Source organism: Scyliorhinus torazame, chromosome 15 (assembly GCF_047496885.1).
Source record: "Scyliorhinus torazame isolate Kashiwa2021f chromosome 15, sScyTor2.1, whole genome shotgun sequence".
In the NCBI taxonomy this organism is placed as follows: domain Eukaryota; kingdom Metazoa; phylum Chordata; class Chondrichthyes; order Carcharhiniformes; family Scyliorhinidae; genus Scyliorhinus; species Scyliorhinus torazame.
The window spans coordinates 156,957,396-156,974,497 of NC_092721.1; the positions used below are offsets into that span (position 1 = coordinate 156,957,396).

Sequence of the window (17,102 nt, forward strand, 5' to 3'; positions counted from 1 at the left end):
TAGTGCCCCAGGAGCCTCTTCACTCAGGTGGCCAACTGAGCTGAGTGTCACTGCGATTGTGGAGGGTATTAAAGACAGCTTCGATAGAAAGTTAGTGTCTTCCTCGGATTGGTGCTCCGAGATGTTGCGGGGGGGAGACTTGTGTCGCTGTCCGTTGCTGCCTCGTCACTGGTAGTGTCATGGGGTTGTGGCAGGAGGCAGGGGACACCAGAAGGGCTCGCCTCATCGCCGGTATTGTCTTGGGGTTGTGTCGGAGACAGGGTACTCCAGAAGGGCCCGCCTTGTCGCTCAGTGATACTGAAAAGCACAAGACATGACGTATAGTTGAATTGCAGGATGGGGGTGGTGGGGTGGTGTGGGGGTTGTGTGGGTGGTGTGGAGGTCATGGTACGGTGGTGTGTGGGGGGTTGGGGTTGTGCCATGCATGCCATAGGAACACCACAACTTAACGGGGGCTCCCTTGCTTGCCCAATGCTGACCCCCGCCTCAATGACTGCCCTCTCTCTGGGCCAACCAGGTCCAGTGCCCACCGCTGTATGCCGGTGAGGGCCTGGAGGTCCGGTGGTCCCACTCCAGTCTTCTTTCTTACCGTGGTTGTGTGCCGCCTTATCCTGGGGTGCGGGGGAGGTGGGGGCAGAGGCAGACTGCCGGTAGGTGGGGTTGGATCGCCTTCCGGGTGTGGGTGGTGTGGTTTGTGGGACGGGGGTTGGTGCCAGGGGCACGGTGCTGGCTACTCACCCTGGCTGCCCTGAGGAGGTTGTACAGCTTCTTCCGGCAAGTGCCGCCTGGCCCTGTACAATTACAAAGACTTCTTTATTCTTGTACTCTAATCCTCCTTGCAAAAAAGGCCAAAACATGTGTCTATACTATTCCCAGTGTGCACCTGCTTCATTTTAATGAGGTCCCAGAGGTTGCTCTGTTTTGCTGAAGTGTTGCCATAACACTTATGGCGTGTTGCACACTAATTGTTCAAAGACAATGTCAGGAGAGGAAAATTGATCCTATCAAGTATAAACCAGGCTTTGAGGGAGTTGGAAATCTTCAAATAAAAGCCAATGGAGATACTAAAAAGCACACAAGATCAGTGCCTATAGTTTTCATTTCTTGTGAAATATGTAATTTAAAACTAACGAGCATTGATTGGCATAAGGTGGTACTTGGCATAGGGTGGCACGGTAGAACAGTGGTGAGCACTGTTGCTTCACAGTGCCAGGGACTCAGGTTCGATTCCCAGTTTGGGTCAGTGTTTGTGTGGAGTCTGCATGTTCACCCCGTGTCTGCATGGGTTTCCTCCGGGTGCTCCGGTTTCCTCCCAAAAGTCCTGAAAGACGTGCTTGTTAGGTGAATTGGACATTCTGAATTCTCCCTCAATTTACCCAAACAGGCACCATAGTGTGGCGACTGGGGGATTTTCACAGTAACTTCATTGTAAGCCTACTTGTGACATTAATAAAGATTATTATTACTAGGGCAGCACGGTGGCGCAGTGGTTGAGCCCTGCGGCCTCATGCCGCCGAGGTCCCAGGTTCGATCCCGGCTCTGGGTCACTGTCTGTGTGGAATTTGCACATTCTCCCCGTCTTTGCGTGGGTTTCACCCCCACAACCCAAAAAATGTGCAAGCTAGGTGGACTGGCCACACTAAATTGCCCCTTAATTGGAAAAAATGAATTGGGTGCTCTAAATTTTTTTTAAAAAGAAATATTATTATTACTTCCACCCGTCATTGGGAGGATGTTCCATCTTGAGAGCTGCTGTCAAATTAGGTTGGCCGACAGCCCTTCACACCCTTCAGGAACATTGCTGCAGTGGCCAGAAGAGGGGGGAGGCCATATTGGACTTAGTGCTCGGCAACGAACCAGGCCAGGTGTCAGATATCGTGGTGGGAGAGCATTTTGGTGACAGGGACCACAACTTCTTGACCGTTACCATAGTCAGGGAGAGGGATAGGAACATACAGTATGGGAAGGTATTTAATTGGGGGAGGGGAAATTATACTGCTATTAGACAGGAGCTGAGGAGCATGAAGTGGGAACAATTGTTCTTGGGGAAATGCACAACAGTAATGTGGGGGTTGTTTAAGGAGCATTTGCTGCGAGTGCTGGATAGTTTTGTCCCACTGAGACCAGGAAGGAATGGTAAGGTGAAGGAGCCTTGGATGATAAGAGAAGTGGAGCTTCTAGTGAAGAGGAAGAAGGAAGCTTACATAAGGTTGAGGAAGCAAGGATCTGGCACAGCTCTAGAGGGTTACAAGGTAGCCAGGAAGGAACTCAAAAATGGACTTAGGAAAACCCCAAGGCGTTCTACACTTATGTGAGAAATAAGAGGATGATCAGAATGAGAGTAGGGCCGATCAGGGATAGTGGAGAGAACTTGTGCCTAGAGTCTGAGGAGATGGGGGAGGACCTAAATGAATATTTTGCTTCGGTATTCACTAGAGAGAGGGACCTTGTTGCTCACGAGTACCGTGTGAACCAAGTTAATAGACTCAAACAGGTTGATATTAAGAAGGAGGATGTGCTGGAAATTTTGAAAAGCATCAGGATCGATAAGTCCCCTGGGCCTGACGGGATATACCTAAGGTTATTACGGAAAGCGATGGAGGTGATTGCTGCGCCGTTGCCGATGATCTTTGCATCCTCACTCTTCACTGGAGTAGTACCGGATGATTGGAGGGAGGCGAATGTTGTTCCCCTGTTCAAGAAAGGGAATAGGGAAATCCCGGGGAATTACAGACCCATCAGCATTTAGAAAAACATAGTGTAATTAAAGATAGTCAGCATGGCTTTGTGAGGGGCAGGTCATGCCTCACAAGCCTTATTGAATTCTTTGAGGATATGACGAGACACATTGATGAAGGTCGGGCAGTGGATGTGGTGTATATGGATTTCAGTAAGGCATTTGATAAAGTTCCCATGGTACGCTCATTCAGAAAGTTAGGGGGCATGGGATACAGGGACATTTGGCTGTCTGGATACAGAATTGGCTGGTCGAAAGAAGACAGCGAGTGGTAGGTATTCCGCCTGGAGGTCGGTGACCAGTGGTGTCCCGCAGGGATCTGTTCTGGGGCCTCTGCTCTTTGTGGTTTTTAATAAATTATTTGGATGAGGAAGTGGAAGGGTGGGTTAGTAAGTTTGCCGATGATACGAAGGTGGAGTTGTAGAATGTGTTGAGGTCTGTTGCAGGTTACGGCAAGACATTGACAGGATGCAGAGCTGGGCTGAGAAGTGGCAGATGGAGTTCAACCTAGATAAATGTGAAGTGATTCATTTTGGAAGGTAGAATTTGATTGCTGAATACAGGGTTAATGGCAGGATTCTTGGAAGTGTGGAGGAACAGAGGTATCTTGGTGTCCACGTACATAGATCCCTCAAAGTTGCCACCCAGGTTGATAGGGTTGTTAAGAAGGTGTATGGTGTGTTGGCCTTCATTAACAGGGGGATTGTGTTTAAAAGCCGTGAGGTTTTGCAGCAGCTTTATAAAACCCTAGTTAGACCACACTTGGAATATTGTGTCCAGTTCTGGTCGCCTCATTATGGGAAGGATGTGGATGCTTTGGAGAGGGTACAGAGGAGATTTACCAGGATGCTGCCTGGACTGGAGGGCATGTTTTATGAAGAAAGTTTGAGAAAGTTTCTCACTGGAGTAAAGAAGGAAGAGAGGTGACTTGATCGAGGTGTACAAGGTGATGAGAGGCATGAATAGAGTAGATAGCCAGAGACTTTTCCCCTGGGCGGAAATGGCTGTCACGAGGGGACATAATTTTAAGGTGATTGGAGGAAGGTATAGGGGAGATGTCAGAGGTCAGTTCTTTACACAGAGAGTGGTGGGTGCGTGGAATGCACTGCCAGCAGAGGTGGTGGAGTCTGGGTCATTAGGGACATTTAAGCGACTCTTAGACAGACACATGGACAGCAGTAAATTGAAGGGGTGTAGGTTAGGTTGATCTTAAATTAGGATAAATGGTCAGCACAACATCGTGGGCTGAAGGGCCTGTATTGTGCTGCACTGTTCTATGTTCTATATTCTAAGAGGCACTGCAAAGAGCTGCCTGGAACTGAGACTCGGGGACCGTCGGAGTGGGGGAGGAAGGTAGGGGAGGTTGGCTGTACTTGAAGTTGATAAATCACCAGGACTGGCTGAGTTAGATTTAAGTATACTGCTGGAAGTAAAGGTGGAAGTTGTGGAGACACTAGCCATTATCTACCAATCCTTCTTAGACAGGGGTGGTGCAGAGGACTCAAGAATTGCAAATGTTATATTCTTGTTCAAAAAATGATGTAAGGATAAGTCCAACAAATGCAGGTCAGACAGTTTAACTAAAAGCAATTAGAAACAATTAACTGGGACAAAAGTAACAGTGACTTGGAATGTGGGTTAATTAAGAAAAACAACATGGAATTTTAAAATATTCATTTACGGAATGTGGGCATCGCTGGATAGACCAGCATTTATTGCCCATTCCTAATTGTTATTGAGATTTTGGTGGTGAGCTGCCTTCTTGAACCGCTGCAGTCCATGTGGTATATGTACACCCAGAGTGCTATTAGGGAAGGAGATCCAGGATTTTGAGGCAGGGACTCTGATTAGAGGAATGTATATTGTGGGGTGCCCCAGGAATCTTAATTAGGACCACCGCATTTTATCTGTAGGTCACTGGGAGTGAAGGTGGCGAGCCAGGGAGGTTAGAATTTTTGCTCCGAAGCACGAAGTGTGAATAATAACAGGCAAAGATGTCGCTGTCTAACAAGCTGACCTTGGATAAAGTTGACGTGAAGGGGCAGAGAGTGATAATGAGGGTGGACTTCAATGTACCAATGAAGGATAATCATATCACCAACAACCAAAGGATTAAAGCTGTAATTCCAAGTATTAAACACTGTTTATGCAATGGAGCCAAGTCTGTCATTCTCATGAGCCACTTGGGCAGGCCTGATGGTGTTCCAATGCCTGAGAAGTTTTCACTGGCCCCAGTTGCAGAGGAATTGAAGAAACTTATGGGGAGGGATATTATCTTCCTGAAAGATTGTGTTGGGTGTGAAGTTGAGAAGGCATGTGCTAACCCAGCTGATGGAAGTGTGATTCTTCTGGAAAATCTACGATTCCACGTTGAAGAGGAGGGAAAAGGGAAAGATGCATCTGGAAATAAGATAAAAGCAGATGATGAAAAGGTTAAATGTTTCCGAGCTTCACTGTCAAAGTTGGGTGATGTGTATGTCAACGATGCTTTTGCAACAGCTCACCGAGCTCACAGCTCCATGGTTGGTGTAAATCTATCAAAGAAAGCTGCTAGTTTCCTGATGAAGAAGGAGCTTGAGTATTTTGCCAAAGCTCTGGAAACCCCTGAGAGACCCTTCCTTGCTATCCTGGGTGGGGCTAAAGTCAAGGACAAGATTCAGCTAATCAGTAACTTGCTAGACAAGGTGAATGAAATGATTATTGGAGGAGGGATGGCCTTTACATTCCTGAAGGTCCTCAATAATATGGAGATTGGCAATTCCCTCTATGATGAAGAAGGGTCGAAAATAGTCAATGAACTGATGGCCAAGGCTAAGAAAAATGAGGTGACCATTACACTGCCTGAAGATTTTGTGACTGCTGATAAATTTGATGAAAATGCCAGTGTTGGAGCAGCCACTGTGACTGCCGGAATCCCAGCAAACTGGATGGGTCTCGATTGTGGTCCCGAGAGTCTTAAGAAGTTTGTTGCTGCTGTGGGCAGAGCCAAGCTGATTGTGTGGAATGGTCCCGTCGGTGTGTTTGAGTGGGATAAATTCGCCAGTGGCACTAAGGGAGTTATGGACAAGGTTGTGGAAGTTACCGAGAAAGGTTGTATCTCTATTATTGGTGGTGGAGATACAGCCACTTGCTGTGCCAAGTGGAATACTGAAGACAAAGTCAGCCATGTGAGCACTGGAGGTGGAGCTAGTTTGGGACTGCTTGAAGGTAAAGTTCTTCCAGGAGTTGATGCTCTCAGCAACATCTAAGAACAAAAGAACAAGTCGAGTTCTCCTGTACACTCACATCTCAGGAGTTTGATTATTTTGCTTTAAAACATTCAAAAAATAATTATCTCAATACTGTAGATCACTGTATATGATGCAAATGAGCTTGATAGTATTTTATTTTATATATATATAATGTAGTCCTAAAATATTTTGTTTAGTATTGTCCATTTTCTATGAATCAGTTGTCTATTCTAATGTTCAAGCAGCTTTTCAAGCAATTATTGTCTTTCATGAACTGTTACGCAAAGTAAGTTTACACTGGAGATGGATTGTAATGACTGCTGAATAAATGAACATGCACAAGAAAAAGAAAAAAAAAGAAAAAAATTAGGACCACCGCTTTTCTTGATCTAAATTAATGACCCAGATTTGTGTGTATAGGAGACAATTTCAAAATTTGTGAATGCCACAAAACTTGGAAGTATTGTGAACTGTGAGGAGGTTTGTGATAGGCTTCAAGAGGACATAGACAGGTTGGTGAAATAGCAGATGTAATTTAATGCATGGAAGAGTAAAGTGATACATTTTCATAGGAAGATCAAGGAGAGCCAGTGTGGGAAAAGACAAGGAGTGAGAGTAGCTAAGTTGCTCTTGCAGAGAACTGAGACATGATGGGCTGAATAGCCTTCTTTTCTGCTCTGACCATTCTATGATTGTAACTGAACTCCAGTGTTCAGGTCAGGCAGGATTATAGGACAGTTATAATTAGATCAAAGTGATGAAGGAGAGAGAAGAAATGAGGAGCGAGCAGTAAGTATGAGTACTTGAAAGGAAGAGGATAGAATCTGGATAGAAAGGTAACATTGAGGACAAGGAGAGAAAGGGGAAAAAAGAGCAGAAGGAGGGGGGGAAAGAAACAGGATGGTAGAAGGACGGAGCAGATAGGGACCGACACCAGGGCCAGCTAAAATCTCAATTCAAGGGGTTGAGTCAATTAGACCAGCACACATTAGTGGAAAGGGGTAGCAATTGCACAGTGGGTGGAAGGGATCAGCAAACATATTTCCTGGAGTTCAAGCCAAGGACAGTCTATCAATGGGAGAGATGGGAAAACATTATTATGTGGTGATGGGGTGGCCATAAAACTCTCAGTGAGAAGGTCATGAGCAGAAAATGGAATTAGAGAGGGGATTACAATTGGGAAATGTCATAATATACACCAGTATATCATGGTGCAGACACACTCACACACTGATGGACATGCAGTGGGACCAATCAGCATGCACAACACCGCAGCCAATCACCAGTGAGAGCACAAGCACTATAAAGACAGGGGACAGGAGTGTTCCCGCTCATTCTAGTAGCAGCCAGCTCGGAGCACAGAGCTCACAGCCTGCAACACAGACATTCACCATGTGCTAAGTGCATCACCTGGTTAGGACTAGGCAAGGGTCAACAGTTAAAGCTGGTATTGCATTTACCCATAGTTCAAGTATGTTAATATAGTTAACCTTATAATAAAATAGAGTTGCACCACTTCCAGTGTTGGTGACCTGTTTGTGATCCAGAACACCCAACACATCATGGTACAAGGAGTGGTTGCATACTAGCACTTCTGAGACCCACCTGCAACTAATCAGCATTCCGGCATCCTGAAGTATGGAGAGCATCAACCCACCGCCGCCGCTCCGCATCGCTGGCACCTCAGCGTACAGTGACAACCAGCAATGATACCCCGGCAAGATGTTCAAGATCCGGGTTCCGCAGCCGCTCCAGAGCCACGGCGATCTCCGCGAAAACTGGCGGGCATTCCGGCAAAAGTTTGAAATCTTCCTGCAGCCGAACTAGAAGACCTGACCGATCCTGAAAAAACAGAGCTTCTCCTTACCATCGCTGGTGCCAGAGCAGAAGGAATCTTTTAAAAATTCAAGTTCTCCAAGGGGCAAAACAGGAGCGACTTCCAGGCAGTCCTGGACAAATTTGGCAAATACTGTGAGGAAAACAACTTCAACCAGTAAGGAAAGGTAAGAGAAGCGCCAGTACTCACCTCGAGGCCAAAATCCCGGAGCAGAGAACGATTTTGGTCGGCGGCCATCTTTCTAAAGGGACTGCACTTGTGCAGTTGCGCGACGCCGCGCATGCGCAATCACGAAAACGGCCATCAGTAAAGGAACCGTGATCTGCGCATGTGCAAACGCCTCCTACGTGCTACGTCACGCGCGTCATGACGTCAGAGGCCCCGGACCACGACCGTTTAAAGGGGAAACGTCCCAAATCAAAGAAAAAATCTTTTATTTTTTTTTTAAATAATATTTTATTGAAAATTTTTGGTCAACCAACACAGTACATTGTGCATCCTTTACACAACATTATAACAATACAGATAATAATGACCTTTTTTATTTAAACAAGAACAAAAGAAAACAACAACAAATAAATAAATATTAAATAACAAAAATAAAAACTAGCCCTAATTGGCAACTGCCTTGTCTCAGGCCACACCCCCCCCCCACCCCCCCCACCCCCCCCCCCCCCCAAGTCCTGGGCTGCTGCTGCTGCCTTCTTTTTTCCCCCATCTATCTTTCCGCAAGATATTCGACGAACGGTTGCCACCGCCTGGTAAACCCTTGAGCCGACCCCCTTAGGACGAACTTAATCCGCTCTAACTTTATGAACCCCGCCATATCATTTATCCAGGTCTCCACCCCCGGGGGCTTGGCTTCTTTCCACATTAGCAATATCCTGCGCCGGGCTACTAGGGACGCAAAGGCCAAAACATCGGCCTCTCTCGCCTCCTGCACTCCCGGCTCTTGTGCAACCCCAAATATAGCCAACCCCCAGCTTGGTTCGACCCGGACTCCTACTACTTTCGAAAGCACCTTTGTCACCCCCATCCAAAACCCCTGTAGTGCCGGGCATGACCAAAACATATGGGTATGATTCGCTGGGCTTCTCGAGCACCTCGCACACCTATCCTCCACCCCAAAAAATTTACTGAGCCGTGTTCCAGTCATATGTGCCCTGTGTAATACCTTAAACTGAATCAGGCTTAGCCTGGCGCACGAGGACGACGAGTTTACCCTGTTTAAGGCATCTGCCCACAGCCCCTCCTCGATCTCCTCCCCTAGCTCTTCTTCCCATTTCCCTTTTAGTTCGTCCACCATAGTCTCCCCTTCATCCCTCATTTCCCTATATATATCCGACACCTTACCGTCCCCCACCCATTTCTTCGAGATGACTCTGTCCTGCACCTCTTGTGTCGGGAGCTGCGGGAATTCCCTCACCTGTTGCCTCGCAAAAGCCCTTAATTGCATGTACCTGAATGCATTCCCTTGGGGCAACCCATATTTCTCAGTCAGCGCTCCCAGACTCGCGAACTTCCCATCCACAAATAGATCTTTCAATTGCGTTATACCTGCTCTTTGCCACATTCCATATCCCCCATCCATTCCCCCCGGGGCAAACCTATGGTTGTTTCTTATCGGGGACCCCCCAATGCTCCGGTCTTTCCCCTATGTCGTCTCCACTGTCCCCAAATCTTCAGTGTAGCTACCACCACCGGACTCGTGGTATAGTTCCTTGGTGAGAACGGCAATGGGGCTGTCACCATAGCCTGCAGGCTGGTCCCCCTACAGGACGCCCTCTCTAATCTCTTCCACGCCGCTCCTTCCTCCTCTCCCATCCACTTACTCACCATTGAAATATTAGCGGCCCAATAATACTCACTTAGGCTCGGTAGTGCCAGCCCCCCCCCTATCCCTACTACGCTGTAAGAATCCCTTCCTCACTCTCGGAGTCTTCCCGGCCCAAACAAAACCCATGATACTCTTTTCTATCCTTTTGAAAAAAGCCTTCGTGATCACCACCGGGAGGCACTGAAACACAAAGAGGAATCTCGGGAGGACCACCATCTTAACCGCCTGCACCCTCCCTGCCATTGACAATGCTACCATATCCCATCTCTTGAAATCTTCCTCCATCTGTTCCACCAACCGCGTCAAATTTAGCCTGTGCAATGTGCCCCAATTCTTAGCTATCTGGATCCCCAGGTAACGAAAGTCTCTTGTTACCTTCCTCAACGGTAGGTCTTCTATTTCTCTACTCTGCTCCCCTGGATGCACCACAAACAGCTCACTCTTCCCCATGTTCAATTTATACCCTGAAAAATCCCCAAACTCCCCAAGTATCCGCATTATTTCTGGCATCCCCTCCGCTGGATCCGCCACATATAGTAGCAGATCATCCGCATATAAAGATACCCGGTGTTCTTCTCCTCCCCTAAGTATTCCCCTCCATCTCTTGGAACCTCTCAGCGCTATCGCCAGGGGCTCAATCGCCAGTGCAAACAGTAATGGGGACAGAGGACATCCCTGCCTTGTCCCTCTATGGAGCCGAAAATATGCCGATCCCCGTCCATTCGTGACCACACTCGCCACTGGGGCCCTATACAACAGCTGAACCCATCTAACATACCCCTCTCCAAACCCAAATCTCCTCAACACCTCCCACAGATAATCCCATTCCACTCTATCAAATGCTTTCTCGGCATCCATCGCCACCACTATCTCCGTTTCACCCTCTGGTGGGGCCATCATCATTACCCCTAACAGCCTCCGTATATTCGTGTTCAGCTGTCTCCCCTTCACAAACCCAGTTTGGTCCTCATGAACCACCCCCGGGACACATTCCTCTATTCTCATTGCCATTACCTTGGCCAGGACCTTGGCATCCACATTGAGGAGGGAAATTGGTCTGTAGGCCCCGCATTGTAGCGGATCCTTTTCCTTCTTTAAGAGAAGCGATATCGTTGCTTCTGACATAGTCGGGGGCAGTTGTCCCCTTTCCTTTGCCTCGTTAAAGGTCCTCGTCAGTAGCGGGGCGAGCAAGTCCAAATATTTTCTGTAAAATTCAACTGGGAATCCGTCCGGTCCCGGGGCCTTTCCCGTCTGCATGTTCCTAATTCCTTTCAACACTTCTTCTACCGTGATCTGTGCTCCCAGTCCCACCCTTTCCTGCTCTTCCACCTTGGGAATTTCCAGCCGATCCAAAAAATCCATCATTCTCTCCCTCCCATCCGGGGGTTGAGCTTCATACAATTTTTTATAAAATGTCTTGAACACTTCGTTCACTCTCTCCGCTCCCCGCTCCGTCTCTCCTTCCTCGTCCCTCACCCCCCCTATTTCCCTCGCTGCTCCCCTTTTCCTCAATTGGTGTGCCAGCAATCTGCTCGCCTTCTCTCCATATTCATACTGTACACCCTGCGCCTTCCTCCATTGTGCCTCTGCAGTGCCTGTAGTCAGCAAGTCAAATTCCACATGCAGCCTTTGCCTTTCCCTGTACAGTCCCTCCTCCGGTGCTTCCGCATATTGTCTATCCACCCTCAAAAGTTCTTGCAGCAACCGCTCCCGTTCCTTACTCTCCTGCTTCCCTTTATGTGTCCTTATTGATATCAGCTCCCCCCTAACCACCGCCTTCAACGCCTCCCAGACCACTCCCACCTGAACCTCCCCATTGTCATTGAGTTCCAAGTACTTTTCAATGCATCCCCTCACCCTTAGGCACACCCCCTCATCCGCCATTAGTCCCATGTCCATTCTCCAGGGTGGGCGCCCTCTTGTTTCCTCCCCTATCTCCAAGTCCAACCAGTGTGGGGCATGATCCGAAATGGCTATAGCCGTATATTCCGTTCCCCTCACCCTCGGGATCAATGCCCTACCCAACACAAAAAAGTCTATGCGTGAATAGACTTTATGGACATAGGAGAAAAACGAGAACTCCTTACTCCTAGGTCTACTGAATCTCCACGGGTCCACCCCTCCCATCTGCTCCATAAAATCCTTAAGCACCTTGGCTGCTGCCGGCCTCCTACCAGTCCTGGACTTCGACCTATCCAGCCTTGGTTCCAACACCGTGTTAAAGTCTCCCCCCATTATCAGCTTTCCGGTCTCTAGGTCTGGGATGCGTCCTAGCATTCGCCTCATAAAGTTGGCATCGTCCCAGTTCGGGGCATACACGTTTACCAAAACCACCATCTCTCCCTATAATTTGCCACTCACCATCACGTATCTGCCCCCGTTATCCGCCACTATAGTCTTCGCCTCGAACATTACCCACTTCCCCACTAATATAGCCACCCCCCTGTTTTTCGCATCCAGTCCCGAATGGAACACCTGCCCCACCCATCCTTTGCGCAACCTAACCTGGTCTATCAGTTTCAGGTGCGTTTCCTGTAGCATAACCACATCTGCTTTAAGTTTCTTAAGGTGTGCGAGTACTCGTGCCCTCTTTATCGGCCCGTTAAGCCCCCTCACGTTCCACGTGATCAGCCGAGTTGGGGGGCTTCCCATCCCCCCCCCTTGCCGGTTAGCCATCATCTTTTTCCAGCTTCTCACCCAGTTCCCACGCAGCTGTATCTCTCCCAGACGGTGCCCCCCCGCCCATCCTTTCCCGTACCCACTCCCCCCTTTCCCCAGCAGCAGCAACCCAGTAATTCCCCCCTCCCCCCCCCCCTGCTAGACCCCCCGCTAGCGTAATTACTCCCCCCATGTTGCTCCCAGAAGTCAGCAAACTCTGGCTGACCTCGGCTTCCCCCCGTGATCACGGCTCGCACCGTGCGACGCCCCCTCCTTCCTGCTTCTCTATTCCCGCCATAATTATCATAGCGCGGGAACCAAGCCCGCGCCTCTCCCTCGGCCCCGCCTCCCATGGCCAACGCCCCATCTCCTCTCCCTCCCCACCTCCCCCCATCACCACCTGTGGGAGAAAGAAAAGTTACCATACCGCAGGATCAAAACATAAAACCCCTCTTCGCCCCCCCCCATTCGCCCCACCACTTTGTCCAAACGTTCATTTTCATAATCCAATCATTCCAATTTTTCTTCTACAATAAAAGTCCACGCTTCATCCGCCGTTTCAAAGTAGTGGTGCCTCCCTTGATATGTGACCCACAGTCTTGCCGGTTGCAGCATTCCAAATTTTATCTTCTTTTTGTGAAGTACCGCTTTGGCCCGATTAAAGCTCGCCCTCCTTCTCGCCACCTCCGCACTCCAATCTTGATAAACGCGGATCACCGCGTTCTCCCATTTACTACACCGAGTTTTCTTCGCCCATCTAAGGACCATTTCTCTATCCTTAAAACGGAGGAATCTCACCACTATGGCTCTGGGAGTTTCTCCTGCTCTCGATCCTCGCACCATAACTCGGTATGCTCCCTCCACCTCCAACGGACCCGTCGGGGCCTCCGCTCCCATTAACGAGTGCAGCATCGTGCTCACATATGCCCCGACGTCCGCCCCCTCCACACCTTCAGGAAGGCCAAGAATCCTCAAGTTGTTCCTCCTTGCGTTGTTTTCCAGTGCCTCCAACCTCTCCACAGATCGTTTCTGGTGTGCCTCCTGTATCTCCGACTTCACCACCAGGCCCTGTATATCGTTCTCATTCTCTGCTGCTTTCGCCTTCACGACCCGAAGCTCCTGCTCCTGGGTCTTTTGTTCCTCTTTCAGCCCTTCAATCGCCTGTAATATCGGGGCCAACAACTCTTTCTTCATTTCCTTTTTTATCTCCTCCACGCAGCGTTTCAAGAACTCTTGTTGTTCAGGGCCCCATATGAAACTGCCACCTTCCGACGCCATCTTGGTTTCTGCTTGCCTTCCTTGCCGTTGTTCCAAAGGATCCGCTGCAATCCGGCCACTTTCCTCTCCTTTTTCCATCCGTGTCCAGGGGGAATACCCTTCTGGTTTACCGCACGGTGTTTTTAGCCGTTAAAATTGCCGTTGGGGCTCCTATCAAGAGCCCAAAAGTCCGTTCCACCGGGAGCTGCCGAAACGTGCGACTCAGCTGGTCATCGCCGCACCCGGAAGTCAGAAAAAATCTTTTAAAGCTGTAAAACAACCTTCCTTCATCAGGAATGACAGCACAATGCCTCAAATTGAACCAGGAAATGAAATAAACCTCCGAAGAACCCTGCAACAAGCAGTTACCTACCCCAAACCGAGTCCAATTCCGACTTCCCGCAGACCAGTGACACCGAGGACCCGAGGGAGCCTTTTCGCGTCGCTATTATAATAAAGAACAGGCTGCCCCCGAATCAAAACCACCAGCCGCTGTCGGTGCACAACATTGATCCAGACAACGAGTGGTGTGCCACCCTGACGGTCAACCAGAATTCATCGCCCACCTCAGAGACTTGACTTATGAGTTTTACAATGTTGGACTCTTTGATCTGTTCTGTTATCCTGTTTCATAGTTCCAGTAGTTTGTATATAATGTTCATTTCGTTGTTGGTGTGACACCCTATTTCTCGGCACCAGGCACCTTCTCGTGTAAATAGATTAGCCTCATGTACATAGTCATGTAAATAACACGCACACACATAGTCAGGTACATTCACTACATGATATTTATTGTCACGCAGGCACATATACTTTATATAAAAGGGGGGATGTCATAATATACACCAGTATATCATGGTGCAGACACACACACACACACTGATGAACATGCAGTGGGTCCAATCAGCATACACAACACCGCAGCCAATCAATAGTGAGAGCACATGCACTATAAAGACGGGACAGGAGAGTTCCCGCTCATTCTAGTAGCAGCCAGCTCGGAGCACAGAGCTCACAGCCTGCAACACAGACATTCACCATGTGCTGAGTGCATCACCTGGTTAGGACTAGGCAAGGGTCAACAGTTAAAGCTGGTATTGCATTTACCCACAATTCAAGTATGTTAATATAGTTAACCTTATAATAAAATAGAGTTGCACTACTTCCAGTGTTGGTGACCTGTTTGTGATCCAGAACACCCAACACATCAGGAAACACATGCAGTTGGGAACTGGAGGTGATTTGAAAAATCTTTCAGGGACTGGGAGAGGAAAGATGAAATGTCATTTTCAGCAATTTAGATGTGCTAACATTTTCATACATAGAAATATACATAGAAAATAGAAGCAGCAATAAGGCATTCGGCTTGTCGAGCCTGTTCTGCCATGAATCAGAGCGGCATGGTGGCGCAGTGGTTAGGACTGCTGCCTCACAGCGCTGAGGACCCAGGTGGAGTTTGCATATTCTCCCCGTGTCTTCATGGGTCTCATCCTCTCAACCCAAAGATGTACAGGGTAGGTGAATTGGTCACACCAAATTGCCCCTTAATTGGAAAAAAAGAATTGGGTACTCCAAATTTATAAAAGAAAAATGATCATGGCTGATCATCAAATTCAATACCCTGATCCCGCCTTCCCCCCATATCCCTTGATCCCTTTACTCCAAGAGCTATATCTAATTTCTTCTTGAAATCACACAATGGGTGGGATTTACTGGCTGTTCACGCCAACGGGAAATTCCGGTCCCATACCGGCTGTGATAGACTTTAAGAGGACATAGACAGGTTGGCAAAATGGCAGATGCAGTTTGATGCAGGGAAGTGTAAAGTGATACATTTTCATAGGAAGAACAAGGAGAGCCAATATGGGAAAAGGCAAGGTGTGAGAGTGGCTAAGTTGCACGGGTCTCCCAGCGACGAGGGAAATTCCGTTGACACCAGCGGGACCGGTAGATTTTGTTGGTGGGTTGCCTCCGTCGCCAAAAAACATGGCGGGGTGGTCGGTAAATCCCACCCACCCAACATTTAGGCCTCAACTATTTTCTGTGGCAGTGAATTCCATAGATTCACCACTCTCTGGGTGTTGAAATTTCTCCTCACCTCTGTCCCAAAAGGTTACCCCTTATTCTCAAACTATGGCCCCAAGTTCTGGACGCCCTCACCATCAGGATCATTCTTTCTGAATCTACTCTGTCTAATCCTGTTAGAATTTTATAAGTGTCAATGAGATCCCCTCTCACTCTTCTAAACTCCAATGAATATAATCCTAACCGACTTAATCTCACCGCATATGACAGTCCCGCCATCCCAGGAATCAGCTTGATAAACCTTCACTGCACTCCCTCCACAGCAGGAACATCCTTCCTCAGATAAGGATGCCAAAACTACACACAATAGGTGTGATTTAATGGCCATGTTGCGCTTAAGTGGCAGTGTGACGAGGCCGTTAAATTGTGGGAGAGGCTAAAATCGAGAACCACGCCGGGTGTCGAGCTGTTTGCGATCTAACCGGCCCGCTCCTGTTGGCGGAATCAGGATCCAGCCTTAGCATAGCGAGAAACCAATAATCACCAATTAAGCCATACATTTACGGGACCGACTCCCTATTTTTAAAAAATAAACTTAAAGAGTAGCCAATTATTTTCCTTTTCCAATTAAGGGGCAATTTAGTGTGGCCAATCAACCTAACCAGCATATCTTTGGGTTGTGGGGATGAAACCCACGCAGACATGGGGAGAATGTGCAAACACTGGCTAGGGAATTTCATAGATTCACAACCCTTTGGGTGAAAAAGTTCCTCCTAAACTCAGTCCTAAATCTACTTCCCCTTATTTTGAGGCTATGTCCCCTAGTTCTGCTTTCACCCGCCAGTGGAAACAACCTCCCCGCATCTATCCATAAGACATAGGAGCAGAATTCGGCCACTTGGCCCATCGAGTCTGCTCCGCCATTCAATCATGGCTGATATTTTTCTCATCCCCATTCTCCTGCCTTTTCCCCATAACCCCTGATCCCCTTGCTGATCAAAAACCTATCTATCTCTGTTTTAAAGACATTCGTGATTTGACCTCCACAGCCTTCTGCGGCAAAGAGTGACTATAGTGACCACCGAATTGTGGTCACTATCTCCAAAGTGCTCTCCAACAAACAAATCTAACACTTGGCCCGGTTCATTACGCAGTACATTATTCAGCTACATGAGTGGATGTAGCTGTTACAAGGGCGCATAACTATAAGGTTCAGGGTGGGAGATATAGGAGGGATGTCCAAGGTAGGTTCTTTACTCAGAGAGTGGTTAGGGTGTGGAATGAACTGCCTGCTGTGATAGTGGAGTTGGACACTTTCGGGAACTTTCAAGCGGTTATTGGATAGGCACATGGAGCACACCAGAATGACAGGGAGTGGCTTAGCTTGATCTTGGTTTTGAACAAGGCTCGGCACAACATCGAGTGCCGAAGGGCCTGTTCTGTGCTGTACTGTTCTATGTTCGATGTTCTGTGCTCACTTTTAAAGGCTCCCAATCCTCTGGCTTCCCACTAATTATCGCC

At 48.2% G+C, this 17,102-nt stretch overlaps 2 protein-coding genes across 5 annotated transcripts in view; both read left to right on the forward strand.

The window, feature by feature from the left end:
- Window positions 1-17,102, forward strand: part of LOC140391931 (protein furry homolog) — a 790,380-nt gene that overhangs the window by 178,769 nt on the left and 594,509 nt on the right. The gene's annotated exons all lie outside the window — the stretch shown is intronic.
- LOC140391930 (phosphoglycerate kinase-like) lies at window positions 4,626-6,333 on the forward strand. Its single transcript, XM_072476987.1, has one exon. It carries the CDS (start codon window positions 4,732-4,734, stop codon window positions 5,983-5,985), a length of 1,254 nt encoding a protein of 417 aa, XP_072333088.1. The 5' UTR covers window positions 4,626-4,731; the 3' UTR covers window positions 5,986-6,333.